Here is a 27,387-nt window from a genome sequence, read left to right on the forward strand (position 1 = left end):
CACTCCAAATGCCACATTATTTGAACCATGGGAGCCTGCAAAGAGCTTGCCTGGTACCAGAGAAGCCATTTTGATAAAAGGTGAGATAATTGAATCTTCTGTGTCATTCAGAGAAATTTTGCTAGACAGCCCACAAAACAATTTTGGCAGAACAATAAGGTAATTGCAATAAATTATTTTAAGGGTTTCACAATAGAATTCAATTAATCAATTCAAAACAGTGCCAGGATTTTCTGATTTAGGCTTTGGCCAGCCTCCAAAGGTGAAGGACAAGATGCTGCCTAGGTAAATCTAACTACTTCAAATATCACACAAAGATGTAAGAAGAGTGCATCACAGAACGGATTTTCTCCCTTATATACGTGATGTAATTAAACCACTGATTATTAGTGACACAATCAAAAACATGGAGATAGGCAAAATTGATTTTAACATATGTAAGGAATCAAGCTTCAAAATTGTTGTACGAAGAATCATCCTTCACTTGGCAATTTGGTCACAATGACCATCACATGTTATAATGTAATACATCAAAGCCCAGTCATTAGTAGGGACTTAGGATATATTTTCCTCAAATATTTTTTCTTATAATTTGTATTGCTATGTAAATGATATTCCTCCTTATAGCTTCAGTATATAGGAAGGGATGTAGGTCATTCAGCCCCTCGAGCTTGATCCAACATCAAATTTTGATCTGTACTTAAACGCCATTTGCCTGCCACCGCTCCATGTTCATGGAAAGAAAGTTCAGAATTCAAAGCTCCAAATGACAATAGTGTGAATTATTCAGCACCTTCAGCATACTTAACCAGCTCAAGATGTTTGCACAATCATTATCTGACAAAATCTGACATGAAGCCAGCCTCCCCGGACAGGCGCCGGAATGTGGCGACTAGGGGCTTTTCACAGTAACTTCATTGAAGCCTACTCGTGACAATAAGCGATTTTCATTTCATTTTTCATAAACAGATATTAGGACAGTTAGGTACATTTTAAGGAACATCTTCAAGGAGAGGTTAAACAGCCAAAGAGGTTTAGGGAGGAAAATCCTGAGCTTTAGCCAAGGCAACTAAAGGCTTTCAAAAATACAGGTTGCATCTCTATTGGAAAGCACTGCTTCCTCCTCACAAGGGACCATAGCGAGTTATCATAGACGTATCTGAAAATTACGCCAATTATTAAGGAGAGAATAGAAAATACTGGACAATCTCAGCAGGTCTGACAGCAACTGTGGAGAGAAAAGGGAGCTAATGTTTTGAATTTGGATGACTCTTTGTCAAAGGAGGGAAGGATTAAAGAGGGAAAGGAAGGATTAAAGAGGGAAAGATTACGGTAGGATTAATGAGTGAAATTGGACAGCACCTTTTCACACAAAAGGCAAATAGAAATCTGGAATTCACTCCCCAAATAGCAATGAGTGCTTTCTTGGCTGACATGCCCCCATCAACAGTTAGTAAGCAAAACTCTGTTGCCTGTATCTTAACTTGCACCAAGTGTTCCCTGTATGAATACATTTAGAAATTTCATGCCTTTCAATGAACATTTTGCTTTTTCTATTCTTACTACCAAAGTGAATTAACTTTAATTTCCCACACATTATTCTCCTTCTGCCACCTTGTTGACTACTCATTTAACCTTCAATAAATAATTGTCAGACTGAAAACAAGGATTGATTGTTTCAATTTGGGAAATAAAATTATACAATCACATTTCAATATTGCTGGATATATTGTTGATGGCTTTCAATTAGGTTACACTTGTCATTTGGTTTTAAGTCTTCATCCTTGATTAGCTAACACTTGTTATGTGATTATGTCATCGTCTTCAAAAGAATATACACTGATGGCCAAACCCTTTTCCTGAGACTATGAAATTTAGTTTTATACTCTCTGCCAGAAGGAACAACCTCGCAACAATCACCTTGTTACGCCTTTGAAGAATTTTCGACGTTTCAATGAGATCACCTCTCATTCTGTTAAATTCCAGAGAATATTCGCCCATTCTACATAATCTCTCTCATCCCAGGAATCAATCCAGTGAGCCTTCATTGCATTCCCTCTAAGGCAAGTATATTCATTATTTGCTCAGACCAAAATAGTACACTGTATTCTTTCTCTTGTGATCCAATCTCCTGACAATAATAGTTAGCACATCATTCGTCTTTCTGCCTGCATGGTTAACTTCTTTGATGATGACAAAAAACTGTGTGGGAGAATAAGCTGTGCAGAGAACACAAAATGGCTGCAACGGGATGTAGGGCAGCAAAATTACTTATGAAGAATGTTACAGGTCGAGTTGAACATGGGGAAATTATTCACTTTGATGGGAAGAATGGAAAAGCAGATTATTATTTAAACGGAGAGGCTAGTATTTTTGTTATTCAAGGGATTTGAAAGTCTGTACACCAATCACTACAAAAGAAAGTGATTATGCGGGTACAAAAGCAAATATAGTGCTAGCCTTTTCTGTTTGTGGCCTACTCCTGCTCCTTTTTAAGTTCTAAATTGGTCATTTCTTCAATTCAGTAAGGCAGTAGATGACAATATAAGCTCTCATTCTTACACTTTAGTGCAAACCATCTATGAAGGGGTCTCGCTCTCGTAGTTCACTCCTTTGTTATGGACCAGGGTTTCGAGAACCCCAAAGTGTATCATGGAGTTCACCTGACCCACAACTTTTAATAGATTGTGGTTCTGGGGAACACAAGGGCCCACTTTACAGGTGTGACACAACAGAGAATTAAGAGTATTTTTAAACAAAACAATGTCTATTCTATGAACCCAGTTAACATTTTATAAACATACAGTGAACATCTTAGCAACCATCAATTCAAATACAACCCGCAAAGAATACAGTACTCTATTAGCAACCCTCAAATCTTTCCTTTTAACATCCATAAGACAAAACTCCTTTTTACAGAAGGACACCAGGTTTAAATTCGCTACTGAGAGCAGTTACCACTTTGAAATCACCAAATGAACATTCTTTAGCTTGCAGAGATTCATACACATCTTGCTGTGACTGAAGCTTCTCCAAATCTAAAATTAATCTAAAACAGAGCCACAAAGCAGCTTTTCCGCTCAAAATGAAAGTGAAAGACACACTCTGACATCACTGCTGCCATTTGAGAAACACACATTTCTTAAAGGGACTCTTACATGACACCTTGCCCAAAATCATCTTGCTCTTACAAAGAGCTGGAACATAGGTGGCACCCAAATCAATTGGGTGGATTGTTTATACACAAATATTGTCCTTCACAAGAAGACTTCTGTAATTATTCTCTGGTTCCTTTTGAGCAGGAAGTGGTGCTTAACCCTGGGCAGGTGACTTGTATTTTATCTGCACCCAGAGGATCAAGTGGAAGTCAAATTGCGGCCATGTAAACAGGACATCAGAGGGCACAATTGAACTGTCTCTGAGCTTAGTGCCCTAACCAGCCCAATGGGGTGTGGTCCCAATCAAGGGAATTATAAAAATGACCATGTGGCAGAAGCCATGTTTCTGCTTTGTCGCTTCTTCCCAATTATCTCCTTTAATATTGCCCCAATCCTTCGAGAACATGTGCGGCAAAATATCCAGGAGCACTGAGATACCCGAGCCTGATCAACCCAAAACATATGTAAAGCCTTTTACTAGAGGGTTAATGTAATGCAGGCCTTTTTCTCGAATACGTTTGCACATTTAGAGTCACAGTCCCTTTTGGTATTGAAGTACTTCTAAAAAGAGTATGAACTACAGATAATTTTAACTCCAGATCTATAATTGTATGATATATAAATTATTTTATTTTAAGCCCTGGTTAATGCCTGCAGATTCTTATTTGAATAAGGAACACATTTTATATTTAAGTAAATGAAAAGTGTGTAGATAAAAAGCAATTCCCTAAATTAAAGAATAAAATCAGATTTTGCCCCAACAGAGTAGGAAAATACATCAACCGTATATTTACAATGTTATACATGATTTTTCCTGCGGGGTCCCTATTGCTGGACAAGCGAGAAATGAAATTTCTTGGTTATACCTGGTTCACAGGCTTAACCGCTGGGTAATTCTGGACTTTTCCAAATTTAGCACCAAGTTTTCCAATAGCAATGTTTGGATAACTAACAGGAGGCAGGTTGTCAAGTAACACCATCCGGTTCTCTGGACCAGTCTCTTTCTGTGAACCAATCTCTCTGTGTGTCTGGACAGAAAGAGAAAGAAAACATATTAGAATCAGGTATACAATTAACTGTTGTTTAACTTTTGACCACTTTGCCCTTTTCACTTCATTGGTTCGCATACAGACTTAGTGGACCACTTTTTCTGAGGCGATGATTAACATTACCGTGTTAAAGCAAAGTGAACATAGCACTATTATACCTGCCTTTGGCACAGCTAATACTGACAAGCAGAGGAAAATCTGGAAAGTGTTGAATTCTCTAACGTGATGATAACCCAACATTTGTGGAAAGAAAAATAAATCACCAAAATATTAAAAATGAAGACCTAGGAGTATTATTTCAGGCTAAAACTGCAACAATTTGTTGGGGATCAATCCAACATAATTGTTTGATTTTGTAGGTTGGTCTTTTATACACTCAAACATCTAATTTACTCCAACAATGTCTGCAGCTTTACAGCTAAGTACACCAATGTTTAAAGTCAATTTTCCAGGAACACAATTTTAAAACCAGGTTCATTCCCATTATCAAGGTTAAAAAAAACTAAATTCTACTTGCACAATATTTTGTCAAAAAATTATCCCGAATGGGATTTAAGTCCTTAATTTTTTTTAAATAAATTTAAAGTACCCAATTATTTTTTTCCAGTTAAGGGGAATTTAGCGTGACCAATCCACAACCTGCATATCTTTAGTTGTGGGGGTGAGACTCAATGCAAACACGGGTAGAATATGCAAACTCCACATGGATAGTGACACGGGCCGGGATTGAACCTGGGTCTTGGGTGCCTTGAGGCAGCAGTGCTAACCACTGCATCACCATGCCGCCCTTCACTCTTTAATTTTTTTTTATTTTTTTTTAATAAATTTAGATTACCCAATTATTTTTTCCAATTAAGGGGCAATTTAGCGTGGCCAATCCACCTACTCTGCACATTTTTGGGTTGTGGGGGCGAAACCCACGCAGACACGGGGAGAATGTGCAAACTCCACACGGACAGTGACCCAGAGCCGGGATCGAACCTGGGACCTCAGCGCCGTGAGGCGGTTATGCTAACCACTTGGCCACCGTGCTGCCCTTTCACTCTTTAATTTAAGTGTTACAAGTATCTTTGCATCAAGGCTCATGGTTCCAATGATCTGTTTCCAACTCTTTCTGGTGGATTTCTGCTGATTTATAAGTAGATAATCAAAACCTAAATCAGCACACTATCTCCAGCATACTCTCCATTGTCCCGTTCACTTCTTCTTACCCATCAGCAACTCTTGCAACCAAAATATGTAGCATAGCTGAAGAATGGAGAAAAAACCCATAAAATATAATTTAAAGAAAACAGAGCAGGATCATTTACCTTAACTGGCACCATCTCCTGTCGAAGCATTTTTGCATCAGTTCGAGTATCAGTTTCTTTCATTTCATCCTTGGATTCATTCTGTATATTCTCCAGAATGATATCATCTTCTGAATCAGACTTTTCCATCAAAGTTTGAAGTTCTGAATCACTTTCCAGGAATGGAATAGTAGTCTCACGGAAAAGATCCTCGAATTTCAGTTCTACATCATTATTTATTTCATGCTTCACCCTGTCCTCTGAAATACAGCTTTTAAAGTTTTCCCATACTGCACTGTCACTGCTTGCAAATTTTTTCCACTCTCTCTCCAGGTTCTCAATCTTCTCCCGCTCTGTCCTCTCACTGCTGTCTCCCCACTCGATCTTCTCGCTGCTGTCGCCCCACTCAATCTTCTCGCTGCTGTCACCCCACTCGCTCTTCTTCCTGCTGTCTCCCCACACGATCTTCTCGTTGCTGTCTCCCCACACGATCCTCTCACTACTGTCTCCCCACTCGATCCTTTCACTGCTATCACCCCACGCGATCCTCTCGTTGCTGTCTCCCCACTCCATCCCCTCCCTGCTATCTCCCCAAATAATCCTCTCGCTGCTGCCTCCCCGCTCTCTCCTCTCACTGCTACCATCCAACTCTCCACCCTCACTGCTGTCTCCCCAAATAATCCTCTCACTGCTACCTTCCCGGTCGCTGCTATCTTCCCGGTCGCTGCTGCCTCCCCGGTCGCTGCTGCCTCCCCGGTCGCTGCTGCCTCCTCGGTCGCTGCTGCCCCCCCGGTCGCTGCTGCCCCCCCGGTCGCTGCTGCCTCTCCGCTCTGCTCTCTGTCTGCTGCCATCCCGTTTCCTTTTCTCACTCTTGGCTCCTTGCAATCTCCTCTCCCTGCTGCCTCTCCGCCCACCTCTTTCACGGCTGCCCCTACGTTCAGCCCTCTCGTGACTGCCCCGACGCTCATATCTATCACGGCTAGCCCTGCGCCTTTCTCTCCCATTTCTGTCCCTGCGCCCTCCTCGCTCTCGGCTGCCCCATCGCCCTCCCCTTTCACGGTCACCTTTCTGCATTGCTCTCTCTCGACTAGCCCTCCGTGTTCTTCTGTCACGGTTTCGCCGCCTTATTCTTTGCTCTATATATTCTCGAGTTCTGCGCAGCATTCTTGCACTGTTTCTGGGCCGTGTTCTCTTTCTCCACTCTGCTGATTCACCACTTTCATCAGAGCTCTTTGACTCTGCTGTTTCACTACTCTCGGAGCTTTTCTTCTCTCTTTCCGATATTGAGGACTTTTTCAAATCACCAGATTTATATTTCATGATGGGATCCAGAAAACTTTCTTTTGTACTGTAAAGGAAAATAAATTGATTGCACACAATATTACACTGTCTTATTTTTGCCATTATATATTTAGTTTGGCTATTCAAGTTCTTCAAAAGAAACAGCAGTTTTAGAATCACAGAATCCCAACAGTGCAGGAGGTCATTCGGACAATCAAGTCTGCATCGACCCTTTGAAAGACCACCCTACCTAGGCCCAATCCCCCATCCTATTCCTGCAACCCCATCCTAAGGGGTAATTTAGCATGGCCAATCCAGTGTCAAGGTAGCATAGTGGTTAGCACTGTTGCTTCACCGCACCAGGGACCCGGGGCTGCTGTCTGCATGTTCTCCTCTGTCTGCGTGGGTTTCCTCTGGGTGCTCCAGTTTCCTCCCACAAGCCCTGCAAGACGTGCTTGTTCGGTGAATTGATCATTCTGAATTCTCCCTCAGTGTACCCGAACAGGTGCCGGAATGTGGCGACCGTTTTCACAGTAACTTCATTGCAGTGTTAATGTAAGCCTACTTGTGACACTAATAAAGATTATTACCTCACCTGCACATCTTTGGGCTGTGGGAGGAATCCGGAGCACTCGGAGGAAACCCACACAGACATGGGGAGAATGTGCAAACTCCACACAGTCACGAGAGTGTGCAATCGAACCCGTGTCCCTGGCACTGAGGCAGCAGTGCCAACCACTCTACCACCATGCCGCCCATGATCATGATCATGTTCCTCTGTATCTCACTTAGTTATATCAATGGCCCGAGTTGTGGACAACGATGATGTTTCGTATTTGGTTCAAAGTCCAACATGGGAACATAGCTTTTTTCCCCTCTTTCTTTCTCCTCCTCACTTGAAGACATAATGTCTGCCTATGCTTTCGTGGGCACAGACTGCCCTCCAATTCCTCAGCCAATTTATTTTACTTCCTATGTAAAAGTATTAGCTGTTTATTCCATTTGAAAGACCGAGGCGAAGAGTAGATTTTCCAGCCAGTCCATTAGATTTTGAATGGAAGAAGTAATCTTGACTGATATTCTCCATGTAGTCTAGAGACTGAGGCTAGTTGCAACATCCCTATGACTCCCTCAGCAGACTGAGAATGGAAGAGACAATGAATGTGGGTCATTAATTTAAGCAAGCGAGCACTTTTCCAGGAGACACATCCGGAGTGAGACTCATACAGAGTGGGAGATTTAAACTTGGTAATTTGGTGCAGTGAGGTAAATCAGCAAAGGTAAGTGGAAAATCTAATTCTGCTGTTTTTCAGTTAAAAGTGCAGTGTGGAGCTTAGTGTCTGATTGGTTGAAGCTGCCCCCACCCTAATTGCTGAGAGGCAGTTATCTGTCAATCACCTGAGGCCTGTTGAGGCCTGTTTAGGGGCACATTGTATTATTCTCTTTGAAGTTAAGGTTTTTTTTGAGTCATCGGTTAGCTGAGGTCTGTATAAAAGACAGACAGAGAGCGCACACAGTAAGCGAGCACTTTTCCAGGAGACACATCCGGAGTGAGACTCATACAGAGTGGGAGATTTAAACTTGGTAATTTGGTGCAGTGAGGTAAATCGGTGCAGAGTGTGAGGAGGTGCTTTTTAACCCTGGTAAGTGGGTAAGTAGTCTCTCTTTTTCTTTTCATTGTCTAATTTATTTATTTTTATTTTGAAATTCTAGTTGTTTAAGTTTACCAAGGGTTTAAGACATGGCAGGAGATCCCAGACCCGTGTCATGCTCCTCGTGTGCGATGTGGGAGCTCAGGGACACGTCCACTGTCCCTGGCTCCTTCACGTGCAAGAAGTGTGTTCAGTTGCAGCTCTTGTTAGACCGCTTGACGGCTCTGGAGCTGCGGATGGACTCACTTTGGAGCATCCGCGATGCTGAGGAGGTCGTGGATAGCACGTTTAGCGAGTTGGTCACACCACAGGTGAAGGTTACTGAGGGAGATAGAAAATGGGTGACCAAAAGAAAGAGCAAGAGTAGGAAGGCAGTGCAGGTGTCCCCTGCGGTCATCTCCCTGCAAAACAGATATACCGCTTTGGATACTGTTGAGGGAGATGGCTCACCAGGGGAAGGCAGCAGCAGCCAGGTTCATGGCACCATGGCTGGCTCTGCTGCACAGCAGGGCAGGAAGAAAAATGGCAGGGCTATAGTGATAGGGGACTCGATCGTAAGGGGAATAGACAGGCGGTTCTGTGGACGCAATCGAGACTCCAGGATGGTATGTTGCCTCCCTGGTGCAAGGGTCAAGGATGTCTCGGAGCGGCTGCAGGGCATTCTGGGGGGGGGGGGGGTTAACAGCCAGCTGTCGTGGTGCACATAGGCACCAACGATATAGGTAAAAAACGGGATGAGGTCCTACAAGCGGAATTCAGGGAGTTAGGAGTTAAACTAAAAAGTAGGACCTCAAAGGTAGTAATCTCAGGATTGCTACCAGTGCCACGAGCTAGTCAGAGTAGGAATGTCAGGATAGATAGGATGAATGCGTGGCTCGAGAGATGGTGCAAGAGGGAGGGATTCAAATTCCTGGGGCATTGGGACAGGTTCTGGGGGAGGTGGGACCAGTACAAACCGGACGGTCTGCACTTGGGCAGGACTGGAACCGATGTCCTAGGGGGGGTGTTTTCTAGAGCTGTTGGGGAGGGTTTAAACTAATGTGGCAGGGGGATGGGAACCAATGCTGGAAGTTGGAAGGTAGTAAAACAGGGACAGAAACAAAAGGAAGTAAGGGGAAAAGTGCAAGGCAGAGAAGACATAGTCAGAAATCCATAAGGGCGACAGTACAAGGTACAGTGACTGAGGGGAGCACAGTGAATAGGCCCAGTAATAACAAAAGGAATAAAACTGGAGATGTTAAGATTCAAAACAGAGGTAAAAAAACCAACATAAGTGTACTTTACCTGAATGCTCGTAGTATTCGGAATAAAGTAAATGAGTTGGTGGCACAAATCATCGTAAATGACTATGATTTAGTGGCCATTACTGAAACATGGTTAAAGGATGGTCACGACTGGGAGTTAAATATCCGAGGGTATCAAACTATTCGGAAGGACAGAGTGGATGGTAAGGGAGGTGGTGTTGCTCTGTTATTTAAGGATGACATCCGGGCAATAGTAAGGGATGACATCGGTGCTATGGAGGATAAGGTTGAATCCATTTGGGTGGAAATCAGGAATAGTAAGGCGAAAAAGTCACTGATAGGAGTAGTCTATCGGCCACCAAATAGTAACGAGATGGTGGGGCAGGCAATAAACAAAGAAATAACTGATGCATGTAGAAATGGTACAGCAGTTATCATGGGGGATTTTAATCTACATGTCGATTGGTTTAACCAGGTCGGTCAAGGTAACCGTGAGGAGGAGTTTATAGAATGTATCCGCGATAGTTTCCTAGAACAGTATGTAATGGAACCTACGAGGGAACAAGCGGTCCTAGATCTTGTCCTGTGTAATGAGACAGGATTGATTCATGATCTCATAGTTAGGGATCCTCTCGGAAGGAGCGATCGCAATATGGTGGAATTTAAAATACAGATGGAGGGTGAGAAAGTAAAATCAAATACTAGTGTTTTGTGTTTAAACAAAGGAGATTACAAGGGGATGAGAGAAGAACTAGCTAAGGTAGACTGGGAGCTAAGACTTTATGGTGGAACAGTTGAGGAACAGTGGAGAACCTTCCAAGTGATTTTTCACAGTGCTCAGCAAAGGTTTATACCAACAAAAAGGAAGGACGGAAGAAAGAGGGAAAATCGACCGTGGATATCTAAGGAAATAAGGGAGAGTATCAAATTGAAGGAAAAAGCATATAAAGTGGCAAAGATTGCTGGGAGATTAGAGGACTGGGAAATCTTTAGGGGGCAACAGAAAGCTACTAAAAAAGCTATAAAGAAGAGTAAGATAGAGTATGAGAGTAAACTTGCTCAGAATATAAAAACAGACAGTAAAAGTTTTTACAAATATATAAGACAAAAAAGAGTGGCTAAGGTAAATATTGGTCCTTTAGAGGATGAGAAGGGAGTTTTAATAATGGGAAATGAGGAAATGGCTGAGGAACTGAACAGGTTTTTTGGGTCGGTCTTCACAGTGGAAGACACAAATAACATGCCAGCGACTGATAGAAATGAGGCTATGACAGGTGAGGACCTTGAGAGGATTGTTATCACTAAGGAGGGAGTGATGGGCAAGCTAATGGGGCTAAAGGTAGACAAGTCTCCTGGCCCTGATGGAATGCATCCCAGAGTGCTAAAAGAGATGGCTAGGGAAATTGCAGATGCACTAGTGATAATTTACCGAAATTCACTAGACTCTGGGGTGGTCCCGGTGGATTGGAAATTAGCAAACGTGACGCCACTGTTTAAAAAAGGAGGTAGGCAGAAAGCAGGAAATTATAGGCCAGTGAGTTTAACTTCGGTAATAGGGAAGATGCTGGAATCTATCATCAAGGAAGAAATTGCGAGGCATCTGGATAGAAATTGTCCCATTGGGCAGACGCAGCATGGGTTCGTTAAAGGCAGGTCATGCCTAACTAATTTAGTGGAATTTTTTGAGGACATTACCAGTGCAGTAGATAACGGGGAGCCGATGGATGTGGTATATCTGGATTTCCAGAAAGCCTTTGACAAGGTGCCACACAAAAGGTTGCTGCATAAGATAAAGATGCATGGCATTAAGGGTAAAGTAGTAGCATGGATAGAGGATTGGTTAATTAATAGAAAGCAAAGACTTGGGATAAATGAGTGTTTCTCTGGTTGGCAATCAGTGGCTAGTGGTGTCCCTCAGGGATCCGTGTTGGGCCCACAATTGTTCACAATTTACATTGATGATTTGGAGTTGGGGACCAAGGGCAATGTGTCCAAGTTTGCAGATGACACTAAGATGAGTGGTAAAGCGAAAAGTGCAGAGGATACTGGAAGTCTGCAGAGGGATTTGGATAGGTTAAGTGAATGGGCTCGGGTCTGGCAGATGGAATACAATGTTGACAAATGTGAGGGTATCCATTTTGGTAGGAATAACAGCAAACGGGATTATTATTTAAACGATAAAATATTAAAGCATGCCGCTGTTCAGAGAGACTTGGGTGTGCTAGTGCATGAGTCACAGAAGGTTGGTTTACAAGTGCAACAGGTGATTAAGAAGGCAAATGGAATGTTGTCCTTCATTGCTAGAGGGATGGAGTTTAAGACTAGGGAGGTTATGTTGCAATTGTATAAGGTGTTAGTGCGGCCACACCTGGAGTATTGTGTTCAGTTTTGGTCTCCTTACTTGAGAAAGGACGTACTGGCGCTGGAGGGTGTGCAGAGGAGATTCACTAGGTTAATCCCAGAGCTGAAGGGGTTGGATTATGAGGAGAGGTTGAGTAGACTGGGACTGTACTCGTTGGAATTTAGAAGGATGAGGGGGGATCTTATAGAAACATTTAAAATTATGAAGGGAATAGATAGGATAGATGCGGGCAGGTTGTTTCCACTGGCGGGTGACAGCAGAACTAGGGGGCATAGCCTAAAAATAAGGGGAAGTAGATTTAGGACTGAGTTTAGGAGGAACTTCTTCACCCAAAGGGTTGTGAATCTATGGAATTCCTTGCCCAGTGAAGCAGTTGAGGCTCCTTCATTACATGTTTTTAAGGTAAAGATAGATAGTTTTTTGAAGAATAAAGGGATTAAGGGTTATGGTGTTCGGGCCGGAAAGTGGAGCTGAGTCCACAAAAGATCAGCCATGATCTAACTGAATGGCGGAGCAGGCTCGAGGGGCCAGATGGCCTACTCCTGCTCCTAGTTCTTATGTTCTTATGTTCTTATGAGACACGAGGGCTAGAAGAAGTCACAAAAAGTCATTGGTAAATAGGGTTAAGGAAAATCCCAAGGCTTTTTACACGTACACAAAAAGCAAGAGGTCACAAAGATGATTGATGCAGGTAGGGCAGTGGATGTTGTCTATATGGACTTCAGTAAGGCCTTTGGCAAGGTCCCTCAGGGTAGACTAGTACAAAAGGTGAAGTCACACGGGATCAGGGGTAAGCTGGCAAGGTGGATACAGAACTGGCTAGGTCATAGAAGGCAGAGAGTAGCAATGGAAGGGTGCTTTTCGAACTGGAGGCCTGTGACTAGTGGTGTTCCACAGGGATCAGCGCTGGGACCTTTGCTGTTCGTAGTATATATAAATGATTTGGAGGAAAATGTAACTGGTCTGATTAGTAAGCTTGCAGATGACACAAAGATTGGTGGAATTGCAGATAGCGATGAGGACTGTCAGAGGATACAGCAGGATTTAGATCGTTTGGAGACTTGGGCAGAGAGATGGCAGATGGAGTTTAATCCGGACAAATGTGAGGCAATGCATTTTGGAAGGTCTAATGCAGGTAGGGAATATACAGTGAATAATAGAACCCTCAAGAGTATTGAAAGTCAGAGAGATCTAGGTGTACAGGTCCACAGGTTACTGAAAGGGGCAACACAGGTGGAGAAGGTAGTCAAGAAGGCATATGGCATGCTTGCCTTCATTGGCCGGGGCATTGAGTATAAGAATTGGCAAGTCATGTTGCAGTCGTATAGAACCTTAGTTCGGCCACACTTGGGAGTATAGTGTTCAATTCTGGTCGCCACACTACCAGAAGGATGTGGAGGCTTTAGAGAGGGTGCAGAAGAGATTTACCAGGATGTTGCCTGGTATGGAGGGCATTAGCTATGAGGAGTGGTTGAATAAACTCGGTTTGTTCTCACTGGAACGACGGAGGTTGAGGGGCGATCTGATAGAGGTCTACAAAATTATGAGGGGCATAGAGAGAGTGGATAGTCAGAGGCTTTTCCCCAGGGTAGAAGGGTCGATTACTAGGGGGCATAGGATTAAGGTGCGAGGGGCAAGGTTTAGAGATGTACGAGGCATTTTTTTTACATAGTGGGTAGTGGGTGCCTGGAACTCGCTGCCGGAGGAGGTGGTGGAAGCAGGGACAATAGTGACATTTAAGGGGCATCCTGACAAATACATGAATAGAACGTCCGGTTACGGCTATGCCTAGGTAGGTCGCATGGTCAGCAGCTCCCGCCGATAACGGACTTTTGGGCCCTTTTACGGAGCTCCAGCGGCACTTGGACGACGATAACCGGTGTGGGAAGGAAACAGTGCAGGGGACAGCGATCAAGGAGGTGCAGCAGAAGGCCTCTGATAACGAGGATGAGATTTTGGGCCTGGCGGTTAGAGTGAAGGCGCACGAGGCTCTGCACAAAAGATGGCAGGAGAGGCTGGAAGACCTTGAAAACAGGTCAAGGGGGCATAACCTGCGGATTCTGGGTCTCCCTGAAGGCGTGGAGGGGTTGGATGCTGGTGTGTATGTGACCACGATGCTGGGAACGCTGATGGGCGCGGGGGCTTTCCCACGGCCCCTGGAGCTCGATGGGGCGCACAGAGTCCTGGCAAGGAGACCTAGGGCGAACGAGCCGCCGAGAGCTATGGTGGTAAGATTCCACCGCTTCACCGATAAGAAGTGTGTCCTGCGATGGGCGAAGAAGGAGCGAAGTAGCAGATGGGAGAACTGTGAGATCCGTATTTACCAGGATTGGGGTGCAGAGCTGGCCAAGAGGCGTGCGGGATTCAACCGGGCCAAGGCGGTCCTCCACAGCAAATGGGTGAAGTTCGGGCTGTTACAACCGGCGAGGCTGTGGGTTACGTATCAGGACCGCCATCACTATTTCGATACGCCGGATGAGACGTGGACTTTTATAAAGAACGAGAAGCTGGACTGGAACTAATGGACTGCAGTATGTTGTTGGGACATGCTGGTGGGGTGGTGGGGGCTGGACGGGGTTGTTATGTTGGGTTTTCTCCCTGTGTTCTCTTTTGTTTTTGTTGCCCCCTGTACCCTGGGCCCTCAGGGTTCGGGGCTGGGTCTCAGTTTGGGAAGAGCTGCGTCACAGGTGATGGGGTCGGGCCAGACAGTGAGAGCAGTTTATTCACTCAACGTTGGGGGTAGCACCCGAAGTTTGTTTGTTTGAGAGAGTTGTGTTTTTTCTCTGTACACACGGGATGTCGGGGCGGATTAAGCCCCCGACCAGGCTGATCCCGTGGAACGTGAGGGGCCTGAATGGGCCGGTCAAGAGGGCCCGTGTGTTTTCGCACTTAAGGGGGTTAAAGGCAGATGTAGCCATGCTCCAAGAAACACATCTGAAAGTCGCGGATCAAACCAGGCTGAGGAAGGGATGGTTGGGGAAGGTCTTCCACTCAGGGCTGGATGCAAAGACCAGGGGGGTCGCAATCTTGGTGAGCAAGCGGGTGGCATTTGAGGCGGGGGTATTGTGGCGGTAAAGGGGTAGATATATTATGGTGAGTGGCAAGCTGCAGGAGGCCCGGGTGGTGTTAGTGAATGTGTATGCTCCGAACTGGGATAATGCAGGGTTCATGAAGCAGATTTTGAGTAGGATTCCGGATTTGGAGTCAAGCAGCCGACCAACGATACTGGGGAGGTTTCAGTGAGTGTGGTCTGGGAGGCGCTGAAGGCAGTTATCAGAGGGGAGCTAATTTCAGTCAAAGGGGTTACGGAGTGTTTTGGTATTTACACAGAGTTTCAAAAAGAGCACCAAAGGCTAAGGCTAGGATCAAGTTACTAGCAATTCATGCTCAACTGGGCAGGGGAAGGAACTAAAAAATATACAACCCAACATGCCAATACTAAAAACAAAATCTCCAATTTAATATATGTGCTGCTGAAGTGAGCACGACAAATCTCCAATTTATATTTATTATGTCCATCTAACTTTATCTTTAATTGACATAATTCCAAGGCTTAAGAGAACACTAAAATATTCTTGATCTTTAAAATGTGTAATGCGGGTCTGCAAATCTGGTTAAGCACAGAAATGTTGTATTTACCCGCTATCTGCTTGATTTACTTTTTTCAACATCTCTTCAATCTTTGCAGATGGTTTCTGAAAAAAATAAAAATAAAACACAGTTTTTTCTTCTTTTAAAAAATTAGAGAAAATTCATGTCAATTGAAGTTGTACACAGCAGATTGGAAAGAATAGGCTCACAGGGCAAAGTGTCTGTCATGGTTCCATTAAATGTGCCTAATTTTATTGCATCATTTTAAGGATTCATATCACACTAGAGGAACAAGGCATGTAAAATGTGCAATATTTTGATTTAGAAACAATCAATTTCAAAACTTTAATTTGAGTGGCATTTCTTTTAAAGTTTCATCATTGTAGAAGGAAATCAACTATTCAGTTTGAATCATTTTCAAGTAGGCTTCTTCTGCATATGCTACTAAGTTCACAAGGATAGTAACTTTCAATTTTTTTTTAAATGATGGGAAACTCCAGGGCTTTACACAGTAACTTCATTGCATTATTAATGTATGCCTACTTGTGACAATAAAGATTATTATTATCCTGTCGCAGGGACTCATGGAAAATATTAATGCACTTCTGGTCACCCATTGCTCCAAAAGAACAATGAAAATTAGTGAAATATGGTCAAGATAAATATGCTGTAAAGAGTGTAATCACAGTAGGGAAAAACAGACTAATCTTAAAAGTAAAAAGGAAGAATTTTGAGGCAAAAAGTGGGGTCTATTGATAAAAAAAAGTCAGAACTGTGGTTGTCAGAAGAAATTATTATCCGGTTACATAAAGAAGTTGAGGGTGACAAAATGTTAAATGTGAACCAAATTAAGAACAACTAGCCTGGAGAGAGAACATTATATCTGCCATAAGGAACACTATCTGTTAATTACAGGAATTGAGAACTGGGATTGTGAAGTAACAAGTAGTCAGAGACACCTGAAGGAAAAACCAAAGTTGGAAAGGAATGTAACTGAGCAAGAAATAAAAAACGGTGTTAGAGTACATCCAAATTCACAAATGCCAGCAGCTCATGAGAAAAAGAAAGTTAAAATCTTTATTCACTTGGATATGTCTGAAGGGCTCTACCCTTTATCTCTCAGAACTCTAACAAAATCATGTTCTGATGTAACCTTTACTCAAGACGAGGAGGAGATTGCAGAGGCAAGTTGGTCACAGCGACCTGAAATTTTCAGGTATTGGTGAAACTGAATTAAAGTTGATGCCCCAAATTGGTTTGAAAACTACTTTTAGAGGAGTGTCTGGATTTCTGAGTGAACCACTGACTGGAGTACTTTCGTTACCAAATGTAGGGAAAATAAGTATGCAACTTAAGCATCACAACGATATGAATACATATCAGCATTTAATATGAGGGAACGGCTCTTTAACCTTTTAATGTCAATCTGTTGCAGCTGAGGGGTTACATAAGTTAAAGTCAAAAAATACATAGAACAAATTTTTTGTTTATTTTCCTATTCATTAACAAAGGAAACCTCAGATTCAGATTTTTGGAACCTCCTTCCAAACTGGAGTGGCAGAAATCCTAACAGAATGTGCCTGACCTGCTGGGTATTTTCAGCATTTTTTATTTCAGATTTCACAGCATCCACAGTACTTTACTTTTGTATCAGGTGCCGCATGTTCTTAATTATTTTTCTTTGTTACTTCAAACAAAGTTGAGCACATTTGATGCTTTGTTTTTAAAAAAATCCAGCTTCTTTTAAATACAGATCTCAAGCATGGGGGGAGGAGGCAATAAAGCGGATGAATTAATCGCGCAAACAGATGTAAACATGTAGATTTGGTTGGGATTACGGACTGGCTGCAGGATGACCAGTGATGGGAACGGAGCATCTAGGAGTATTCAGTATTTAGGAAGGACAGGTGAAAAGAAAAGGGCGGTGACGTTGCATTGCCGGTTAAAGAGGAAATTGACGCAATATTGAAGAAGAATATTGACTCCGACAATGTGGAATCTGTATAGGTAGAGCTGAGAAACACCAAGGGGCAAAACATTAGCAAGGGTTGTATATAAACCCCCAAACATGAGTGGTGATGTTGGGAATGGCATTAAACAAGAAATTAGAGCTTCATGCAATAAAGGAACATGTGTAATTATGGGTGATTTTAACCGGTATATAGATTGGGCAATTAGTCACAATGCCGTAGAGGAGGAATTCCTGGAGCGTATAGGGAATGGTTTTCTGGACCAATACATTGAGGATACAACTAGAGAACAGGCCATCCAGGACAGCATGGTGGCCAATTGGTTAGCACTGCTGCATACAGCGCTGAGGACCCGGGTTCGAATCCTGGACCTGGGTCACTGTGTGTGTGTGTGGAGTTTGCACATTCTCCCCGCTTCTACGTGGGTTTTACCCCCACAACCCAAAGATGTGCAGGGTCAGTGGATTGGCCATGCTAAATTTGAAAAAATGATTGGGTACTCTAAACGTATTTTAGAAAAAGAGAACAGGCCATCCTAGACTGAGTATGGTGTAACAAGAAAGGAATCATTGACAATCTAGTTGCGCGAAACACTTTGAGGATGAACATGATGGAATTTTTCATTAAAATGGAGAGTGACATATTAGGGGCGGCATGGTGGCACAGTGGTTAGCACTGTTGTCTCACAGTTCCAGGGACCTGGGTTCAATTTCAGCCTCTGGTAACTTTGTGGCATTTGCACCTTTTCCCATGTCTGCGTGGGTTTCTTCCTGGTGCTCCGGTTTCCTCCCACAGTCCACAGATGTACAGGTAGGCGGAGTAGCCATGCTAATTTGCTCCTTAAGTGTCCAAAAGGTTAGGTCGGGTTACTGGGTTACGAGGATCTGGTGGAGACGTGGGTTTAGGTAGGGTGCTCTTTCGAAGGGCAGATGCAGACTCGATGGGCCAAATGGCACCTTTTGCACTATAAATTCTATGATTCTGAGAATACAGTTCTGAATTGTAATTAAAAAACTACGACAATATGAGACGCGAGTTTGCAGCGATAGATTGGGAAATATTGGGATTACGGTGGATAGGCAATGGCAAACATTCAAGGAGCGCATGGGTGAACTGCAATAAATGTTTATTCCTGTCTTGCACAAAAGTAAAATGTGAAAGGTGGTCAAATCATGGCTTACAAGGGAAATTAAGATAGTATTAGATCCAAGGAAGAAGCATACATACTGGCCTGGGGGCGAGGGGGGACATAAAAACTGACTGCAAGGGCAGCACGGTGGCGCAGTGGTAGCACTGCAGTCTCACGGCGTCAAGGTCCCAGGTTCGATCTCGGCTCTAGGTCACTGTCCGTGTGGAGTTTGCACATTTTCCCTGTATTTGCGTGGGTTTCGCCCCCACAACCCAAAGATGTGCAAGGTAGGTGGATTGAACACACTAAATTGGCCCTTAATTGGAAAAAACGAATTGGGTACTCTAAATTCATATTTTAAAAAAACTGACTGTAAAAGTTTCTATAAATATGTGAAGAGAAAAAGATTGGTGAAGCAAATGTAGGTCCATTACATTCAGAAACAGGGGTATTTACAATGGGGGACAAAGAAATGGCTGACCAACTAAATACATATTTTTGTTCTGCCTTCACAAAGGAGGACACAAGAAACCAGAAATGTTGGGGAACATGGGCGGCATGGTGGGGCAGTAGTAGCACTGCTGACTCACCGAGGACCCGGGTTCAATCCTGGCCCTGGGTCGCAGTCCGTGTGGAGTTTGCACATTCGGCCCGCGTCTATGTGGGTCTCACCCCCACAACCCAAAATATGTGCAGGGTAGGTGAATTGGCCACGCTTAATAGCCCTGAATTAGGACAAAAAGAATTGGGTACTCTAAATTTATTTTTTTAAATGTTGGGAACAACAGTGCTTCGTGAGACGGAGTAACTGAATGCGATCAGGCGTTATAGAGAAATGGTTGTCATAATATATGGTTGCCATGATGGTGCACAGACAGACACACTGAATGACCAATCAACACACAGAATACTGCAGCCAATCACCAGACAGGACACGGCCATTATAAAGCCAGAGGGCACTAGTTTCCCTGCTCTCTTGGGATGCAGCCTCTGAGACAACCAGAGTCCGTGATCAGCAACACGAACATCTACCATGTGCTAGCAGTATAGTCTGGTCAGGTTAGACATAGGTCTTCAGTCAACCTAACATAGTGTCAACCCACAGTGCAAGTATGTTTAACAGCTCATAGTTAAATAAAATAGAGTTGTACTTCTACAAGTGTTGGTAGCCTGTCTCTCTCACTGCTCTAGTAAACGCAGTCCTCGCAGACCCAGCATACCCAACACATCATGGTACCAGTACGTGATGTTAGAGTTTGATGGACCTACCCTGAGATAATCTGCCTTCGACCAGCAATCGGCCATCCGGTAGTATGGACAGCGTCCGCCCTCCCCCGCTGCTCCGCATCACTGGCAACCTCGGTGCCAACTGGAAGATATTTAAGCAGAAGTTTCAACTGTACCTCGAAACCACCGACCTGGAAGCCGCCTCAGATGCCAGAAAGATTGCTCGCTTTCTCTCCATGGCCGGGGACCTCACCATCAACATTTTTAACTCCCTCACATTCGCTGAAGGTGAGAGGACAAGTCCAAGTTCAAGACAGTCCTGCTCAAATTCGACAGCCACTGTGACATCAAAGTCAACGAAAGTTTTGAACCTACATCTTTCAACAGCGTCTGCAGGGTAAGGATGAACCTTTTCAATCTTTCCTAACCCATCTTCGCATCCTCGCGCAATCCTGCAATTAAGGCTCCACCTCCAATTCAATGATCCGCGGCCAGATCGTTTTTGGTGTGCACTCGGGCCCTCTACGCCTGCAGCTCCTTAAAGTGAAACAGCTCACCCTCGCTACAGCCATCGAAACCTGCGTTCTGCATGAGCACGCCACTAACCGATACATGCACATTCAAGCGCCAGAGATGGCTCGGCAAGGCCCCCATGATGCGGAGCGGGTGCAGGCCGTACAACAGCTCAAGGGCCTGAGCCTGGATGAGGGCAGCCATTTCGCATGCTTTTCGCGGGCTCACGCGCATGCCCGTAACGACCGAGGGGACAGCGAGGCGCGCACTACGTCTGACCGGACTGTGCGTCCTGACGTCACAACGTGCGACAACTGTGGCTCCTCCCACTTAAAGCGGCAATATCCCACAGAATCTCGACACTGTCTCGAGTGTGGCAAGCTTGGCCACTACACAGCCCTCTGCAGGTCTGCTCAGACACCTGCCTCCCGTCGCTCCCACCAGCAGCGCAGGAACGTCCGGACCATACAACAACCGGTCACAGATTTTGACTCCGACATGGTTCCAAACCCTGACACCGAGGATCTCAAATCCCCATTCCGGGTGGGCATCATCACCAAGCACACGGTGCTTCAAAAGAAATAGGCCAAGCCCTTCCCAATGATGAGCATTGATCCGGACGATGAGTGGTGTGTCACCCTTACGGTCAACAAATCTCGCATCCGATTCAGGCTGGACACCGGAGCTTCAGCCAACCTCATTGTGCAGTCTGACCTGGACAGCCTTCACATTCAGCCGAACATCCTGCCATCCGCCTGCCAGCTTCTCGACTACAATGGCAATGCCATTGCTTCCAGCGGCTCATGCCAGCTTGTGGTGTCGCACCGTTCCTTAAAGGCCACCCTGCCCTTCGCGATTGTAGGGTCCAGCAAAGTTTCCTTGCTTGGTGCTCTGGTGTGCAAGATCCTGAACCTCATCCAAAGGGTTCACTCCATGTCGCCCGCTGAGGCTTCAGCCTCGCCAGACGCCGACTTTCAGACACACCTGAAGAACATCATTACTCGATACCACAGTGTCTTCGAGGACATGGGCACACTCCCATACACGTACAAAATTCTTTAAAAACCAAATGCCACGCCAGTGGTTCATGCACCCCGCCTGGTGCCGGCGCCCCTCAAGGACCGCCTCAAGCAGCAGCTGCAGGACCTCCAGGACCAGGGCGTCATCTCTAAAGTAATGGAACCCACCGACTGGGTCAGCTCCATGGTATGTGTTCAGAAATCATCAGGAGAACTACGCATTTGCATCGACCCCAAAGATCTGAACCGTAACATCATGAGGGAACACTACCCCATCCCAAAACTTGAAGATCTCACCTGCGAGATGGCTCGCATCAAATTTTTCACAAAGCTAGACGTCTCCAAGGGGTTCGGGCAGATACAACGTGACGCATCCAGTCGGACGCTCTGCACCTTTAACAACCCATTTGGCCCGCATTGTTACAACCGGATGCAGTTTGGCATCATCTCAGCCTCGGAGGTGTTCCACCGAATAATGGAGCAAATGATGGAGGGCATCGAGGGGGTGCGGGTATACATAGACAACATCATTGTCTGGTCTACCACCCCGCAGGAACACATCAATCGCCTCCAACACGTCATCCGAAGAATCCAGGAGCATGGCCTCCGCCTCAACAGAGCCAAATGCTCCTTTGGTCAAACAGAAATAAAATTCCTCGGCGACCACATATCACAATTTGGTGTGCAGCCGGATGCAGACAAGGTGTCGGCGATCAATGCCATGAAGACACCGGAGGAAAAAAAGGCAGTCCTCTGCTTCCTGGGAATGGTCAACTTCCTGGGAGAGTTTATCCCCAACCTCGCATCTCACATCACGGCTCTCCGCAATCTAGTGAAGAAAACCACCGAATTCCAATGGCTCCCCGCCCACGAGCAAGAGTGGCGTAAACTCAGGGCAAAACTCACCAAGGCCCCGGTATTGGCATTCTTCGACCCTGCCAAGGAGACAAAGATCTCCACTGATGGAGTCAGTCTGGCATTGGAGCAGTCCTCCTCCAATGCGATGACCCCTCCTCATGGGCTCCAGTCGCATATGCATCGCGTGCAATGACGCCCACCGAGCAACGCTATGCTCAAATCGAAAACGAGTGCCTGGGCCTCCTCACGGGAATTGTCAAATTCCACGACTACGTCCATCAACTCCCCAAATTTACGGTCGAAACGGACCACAGGCCACTGGTCAACATTATACAGAAGGACCTCAACGATATGATGCCGCGCCTGCAATGCATCCTCCTTAAACTCAGGCAGTATGACTCCGAACTGGTCTACACCCCGGGCAAGGAGTTCATCGTAGCCGATGCACTCTCCTGTTCCGTCACTACGCCATGCGAGTAGTCGGGCTTTGTGTGCCATGTTGTGTTCTGCGCATCTAACTTGCCCGCCACGGACGAACGAGTCATCCAGATTTGTCGTGAAACAGCCACGGATCCTTTGCTCCAACGAATCATGCGCCATCTTACAGACGGATGGCTCAAGGGCCAATGCCCGCAATTCTACATCAAAGATGATCTGGCAGTGGTAGATGAATTCTGTGAAAGTTGGACAGGATCGTCATTCCGCAAAGCATGCGGGAGCTCGTCTTTGAGCAGCTCCATGAGGGTCACCTGGGGGTGGAGAAGTGCCGACGGCGGGCCCCTGAGGCAGTGTACTGGCCTGGCATCAACCAGGACATCGCCAACGCCGTTCTCAACTGCCCAACATGCCAACGGTTCCAGCCAACTCAGCCAAAAGAGACCTTGCAGCCCCATGAACTGGTGTCGTCCCCATGGACCACGGTTGGCATTGATCTCATCCACGCACTAGGCCGGGAGTATGTCCTCATTGTGGACTACTTCTCGACAGCGGTCATCCGTGCGTGCGAGACTTTTGCTCGCCATGGTATGCCACTCATGGTCATGTCCAATAATGGCCCGTGTTTTGCCAGTCAGGAGTGGTCCACCTTTGCCCAGTGGTATAATTTCACGCACATCAACTCAAGTCCCCACTATCCCCAATCGAATGGCAAAGCTGAAAAAGGGGTACACATTGTCAAATGACTCCTGTGCAAAGCGGCTGATGCGGGTTCAGACTTTTATCTCGCACTACTAGCCTACAGGTCAACTCCTTCGTCCACTGGCCTGTCACCAGCACAATTGTTAATGAACCGCACATCACGGATGATGGTGCCTGCAATACACGTCCCAGACCTGGACAACTTTCCGGTCCTGCAAAGAATGCAACTGTCTCGGGCCCAACAAAAGTCGGAGTATGACACCCACGCCACAGATCTCTCTGCTCTCGTTCCTGATGGCCAAGTTCGTGTTCAGCTTCCTGAAGATGGCTGGTCTGCCATCGCTGCGGTAATCAAGCAAGTGGCCCCAGATCATTTCTGGTTCGTATGCAGGATGGCTCTTTTCTTCGCCATAATAGGCGGGCACTGCGGCTGCTTCCACGCTCGCCAGCAGATCGTGATGCCCTGCCTCGCCCTCAGGACATGCCCAAGAGCTCACGGATCTACCTCTTCTGTTGCCACCCTCTGCGACTGACACAGTCCCGCCCGTTCCAGAGCAGGCGGCCCCCGACCCACCCTTGAGACGGTCAACCAGAATTCGTCACCCACCACAGAGACTGAATTTATGAATTGACTGAATTCATGGACTGATTGCTTCGTTACCCTGGTTCTTCGTTCGCTCGTTTGTACATACTGTTACTTATATCCCATGTTTTGTTACATACACTCTATCTGCACTAGACACCTTCCCGTGTAATATGTTAGAATTTTTGTATATAGTCATGTAAATATGCTCACATGCTCTCCATATAGTCAGGCACATTCACATACCACACTATTTATTGCCAAGTACACGTATTCTTTTTTTCTCAAAAAGGGGGATGTCATAATATACACACAAGTATATGATAGTATATGACACACTGAATGACCAATCAACACACAGAACACAGCAGCCAATCACCAGACAGGACACGGCCATTATAAAGCCAGAGGGCACTAGTTTCCCTGCTCTCTTGGGATGCAGCCTCTGAGACAGCCAGAGCCCGTGATCAGCAACACGAACATCTACCATGTGTGAGCAGGATAGTCTGGTCAGGTTAGCCTCAGGTCTCCAGTCAACCTAACATAGTGTCAACCCGCAGTTCAAAGATGTTTCACAGCTCATAGTTAAATAAAATAGAGTTGTACTTCTACAAGTGTTGGTAGCCTGTCTCTCTCACTGCTCTGGTAAACACAGTCCTCGCAGACCCAGCATACTCTTTTTTTAAAAATAATTTTTATTGAGATTTTTGAAAAATGTATAACAGAACAATAATAATAATAACAATAATAAACACCCCCCGGCACCCATAACAACGCATATAACGAACACCCCCATCCCCCCCCAACCCAATAAACAACAAAATAAATTAACAATAAATTAAATTAACATGAACAATGCCCCCCTGAAACCCCCCCTTTTTCCCCCCCCTCCCCCCCGGATTGCCGCTGACCTAGTTCCCTATCTTTGAGCCAGAAAGTCGAGGATAGGCTGCCACCGCCTAAAGAACCCTTGTACCGACCCCCTCAGGTCGAATTTGACCTTCTCCAGCTTAATGAATCCCGCCATGTCATTGATCCAGGTCTCCACGCTTGAGGGTCTCGCATCTTTCCATTGCAACAAGATCCTCCGCTGGGCAACTAGGGACGCAAAGGCCAAAACACCGGCCTCTTTCGCCTCCTGCACTCCTGGCTCCACCCCAACCCCAAATATCGCGGGTCCCCAGCCTGGCTTGATCCTGGACCCTATCACCCTCAGCACCGTCCTCGCCACCCCCTGCCAGAATTCCCCCAATGCCGGGCATGCCCAAAACATATGGGCATGGTTCGCTGGGCTCCCCGAACTCCTAATGCACCTGTCCTCATCCCCAAAAAACCTGCTCATCCTCGTCCCGGACATATGAGCCCTGTGCAGTACCTTGAACTGGATGAGTCTAAGCCTCGCACATGAAGAGGAGTTCACCCTCTCCAGGGCGTCCGCCCATGTCCCCTCCTCAATCTGCTCCCCCAGCTCCACTTCCCACTTAGCCTTCAGCTCCTCTACCGACGCCTCCTCCACCTCCTGCATCACCTGGTAGATGTTAGACACCTTCCCATTCCCGACCCACACCTCCGAAAGCACCCTATGGAACCCCTCCACCTGCTGCCTAGCAAACGCCTTGACCTGAAGGTACCTGAACATATTCCCCGGGGGGAACTCAAACTTCTCCTCTAGCTCACTCATGCTCGCAAACCTCCCATCAATGAACAGGTCTCCCAACTTCCTTATGCCCGTCCTGTGCCACCCCAGGAACCCGCCATCAATGTTCGTGGCGGCTACCCTCAAGGTCCTGGAGGCGACACAGGGGGGGAGTGGGGGGCTCGGTGGAGGCCCCCCTGTGGGGGAACCACCGGTTTGTCCCAGAGAACATTGATGGCGGGTTCCTGGAGTGGCACAGGACGGGCATAAGGAAGTTGGGAGACCTGTTCATTGATGGGAGGTTTGCGAGCCTGGGTGAGCTGGAGGAGAAGTTTGAAGGATGGGAAGTCCGTTAAAATGACGGTGCTCCCGAGGTTTTTGTTTTTGTTTCAGTGCCTCCCCATTTTCATTCCGAGGGCCTTTTAAGGAGGGTGAATAGCAGCATCACGAGATTTGTTTGGGCACACGGGACTCCGAGGGTGAGGAGGGTCTTTTTGGAGCGGGGCAGGGATAGGGGGGGGCTGACGCTGCCCAACCTCTCTGGGTACTGTTGGGCGGCTAATGTCTCGATGATACGCAAGTGGGTAATGGATGGGGAGGAGGCAGCATGGAAACGGATGGAGATGGCATCCTGTGGAGGCACGAGCCTGAAGGCATTGGTAACGGCGCCGTTGCCGCTCCCTCCAACGAGGTACACCACGTCATTTTAACGGACTGTACTCTACCCGCCAACGACAGCAGCAGCATGTCCCACCTTTTAAACTCCTCCTCCATCTGCTCCACCAACCTAGTAAAATTAAGCTTATGCAAAGTCCCCCAACTCCTAGCCACCTGAACCCCCAGGTACCTAAAACTCCTCACTGCCTTTTTAGCGGGAGCCTACCAATCCCCTGCTCCTGATCTCCCGGGTGTACAACAAACAGCTCACTCTTGCCCAGGTTCAACTTATAGCCCGAGAAACTCCCAAACTCAGCAAGAATCTCCATCACCTCCGGCATTCCCCCCACCGGGTCTGCTACATACAGCAGCAAGTCATCTGCATAAAGCAACACTCGGTGCTCCTCCCCACCCCGCACCAGACCCCTCCACCTCCCCGACTCCCTGAGTGCCATGGCCAGAGGCTCAATTGCCAACGCAAAAAGCAAGGGGGACGGGGGGGCACCCCTGCCTCGTCCCACGGTAGAGCCTGAAGTACTCGGACCTCCTCCCATTTGTCGCTACACTCACCATCGGGGCCTCGTACAGCAACCTCACCCATTTAATAAACCCCTCCCAAACCCGAACCTCTCCAACACCTCCCACAAGTACCCCCACTCAACCCTATCAACGGCCTTCTCCGCATCCAATGCCACCACAATCTCCGCCTCTCCTTCTGCCGCCGGCATCATTATCACATTTAGCAGCCATCGCACGTTAGTGTTCAGCTGTCTCCCCTTCACAAAACCCGTCTGATCTTCATGTATCACCACCGGCACACAGTCCTCTATTCTAGTGGCCAAGATCTTCGCCAGCAACTTGGCGTCCACATTCAGCAGTGAAATTGGCCAACATGATCCACACTGCAAGGGGTCCTTATCTCGCTTCAGGATCAGGGAAATCAGCGCACGTGACATCGTCGGGGGCAAAACTCCCCCCTCCCGTGCCTCGTTAAAGGTCCGAACCAACAGGGGGCCCAACAGGTCCGCGTAT

The 27,387-nt window shown here is 46.2% G+C and overlaps 1 protein-coding gene across 2 annotated transcripts in view; it reads right to left on the bottom strand.

Moving 5' to 3' along the window:
- The window catches only part of LOC119965093, a 129,836-nt gene that overhangs the window by 31,019 nt on the left and 71,430 nt on the right, over positions 1–27,387 (bottom strand). For both annotated transcript variants that reach the window (XM_038795376.1, XM_038795377.1), the window contains exons 9-11: positions 15,675–15,730; positions 5,518–6,844; positions 4,025–4,186 (exon numbers count right to left, since the gene is read on the bottom strand). In XM_038795376.1, the coding sequence (XP_038651304.1) occupies positions 4,025–4,186; positions 5,518–6,844; positions 15,675–15,730 (1,545 nt within the window). The remainder of the gene's footprint in view (positions 1–4,024; positions 4,187–5,517; positions 6,845–15,674; positions 15,731–27,387) is intronic.

Source organism: Scyliorhinus canicula, chromosome 4, assembly GCF_902713615.1.
Source record: "Scyliorhinus canicula chromosome 4, sScyCan1.1, whole genome shotgun sequence".
NCBI lineage: Eukaryota > Metazoa > Chordata > Chondrichthyes > Carcharhiniformes > Scyliorhinidae > Scyliorhinus > Scyliorhinus canicula.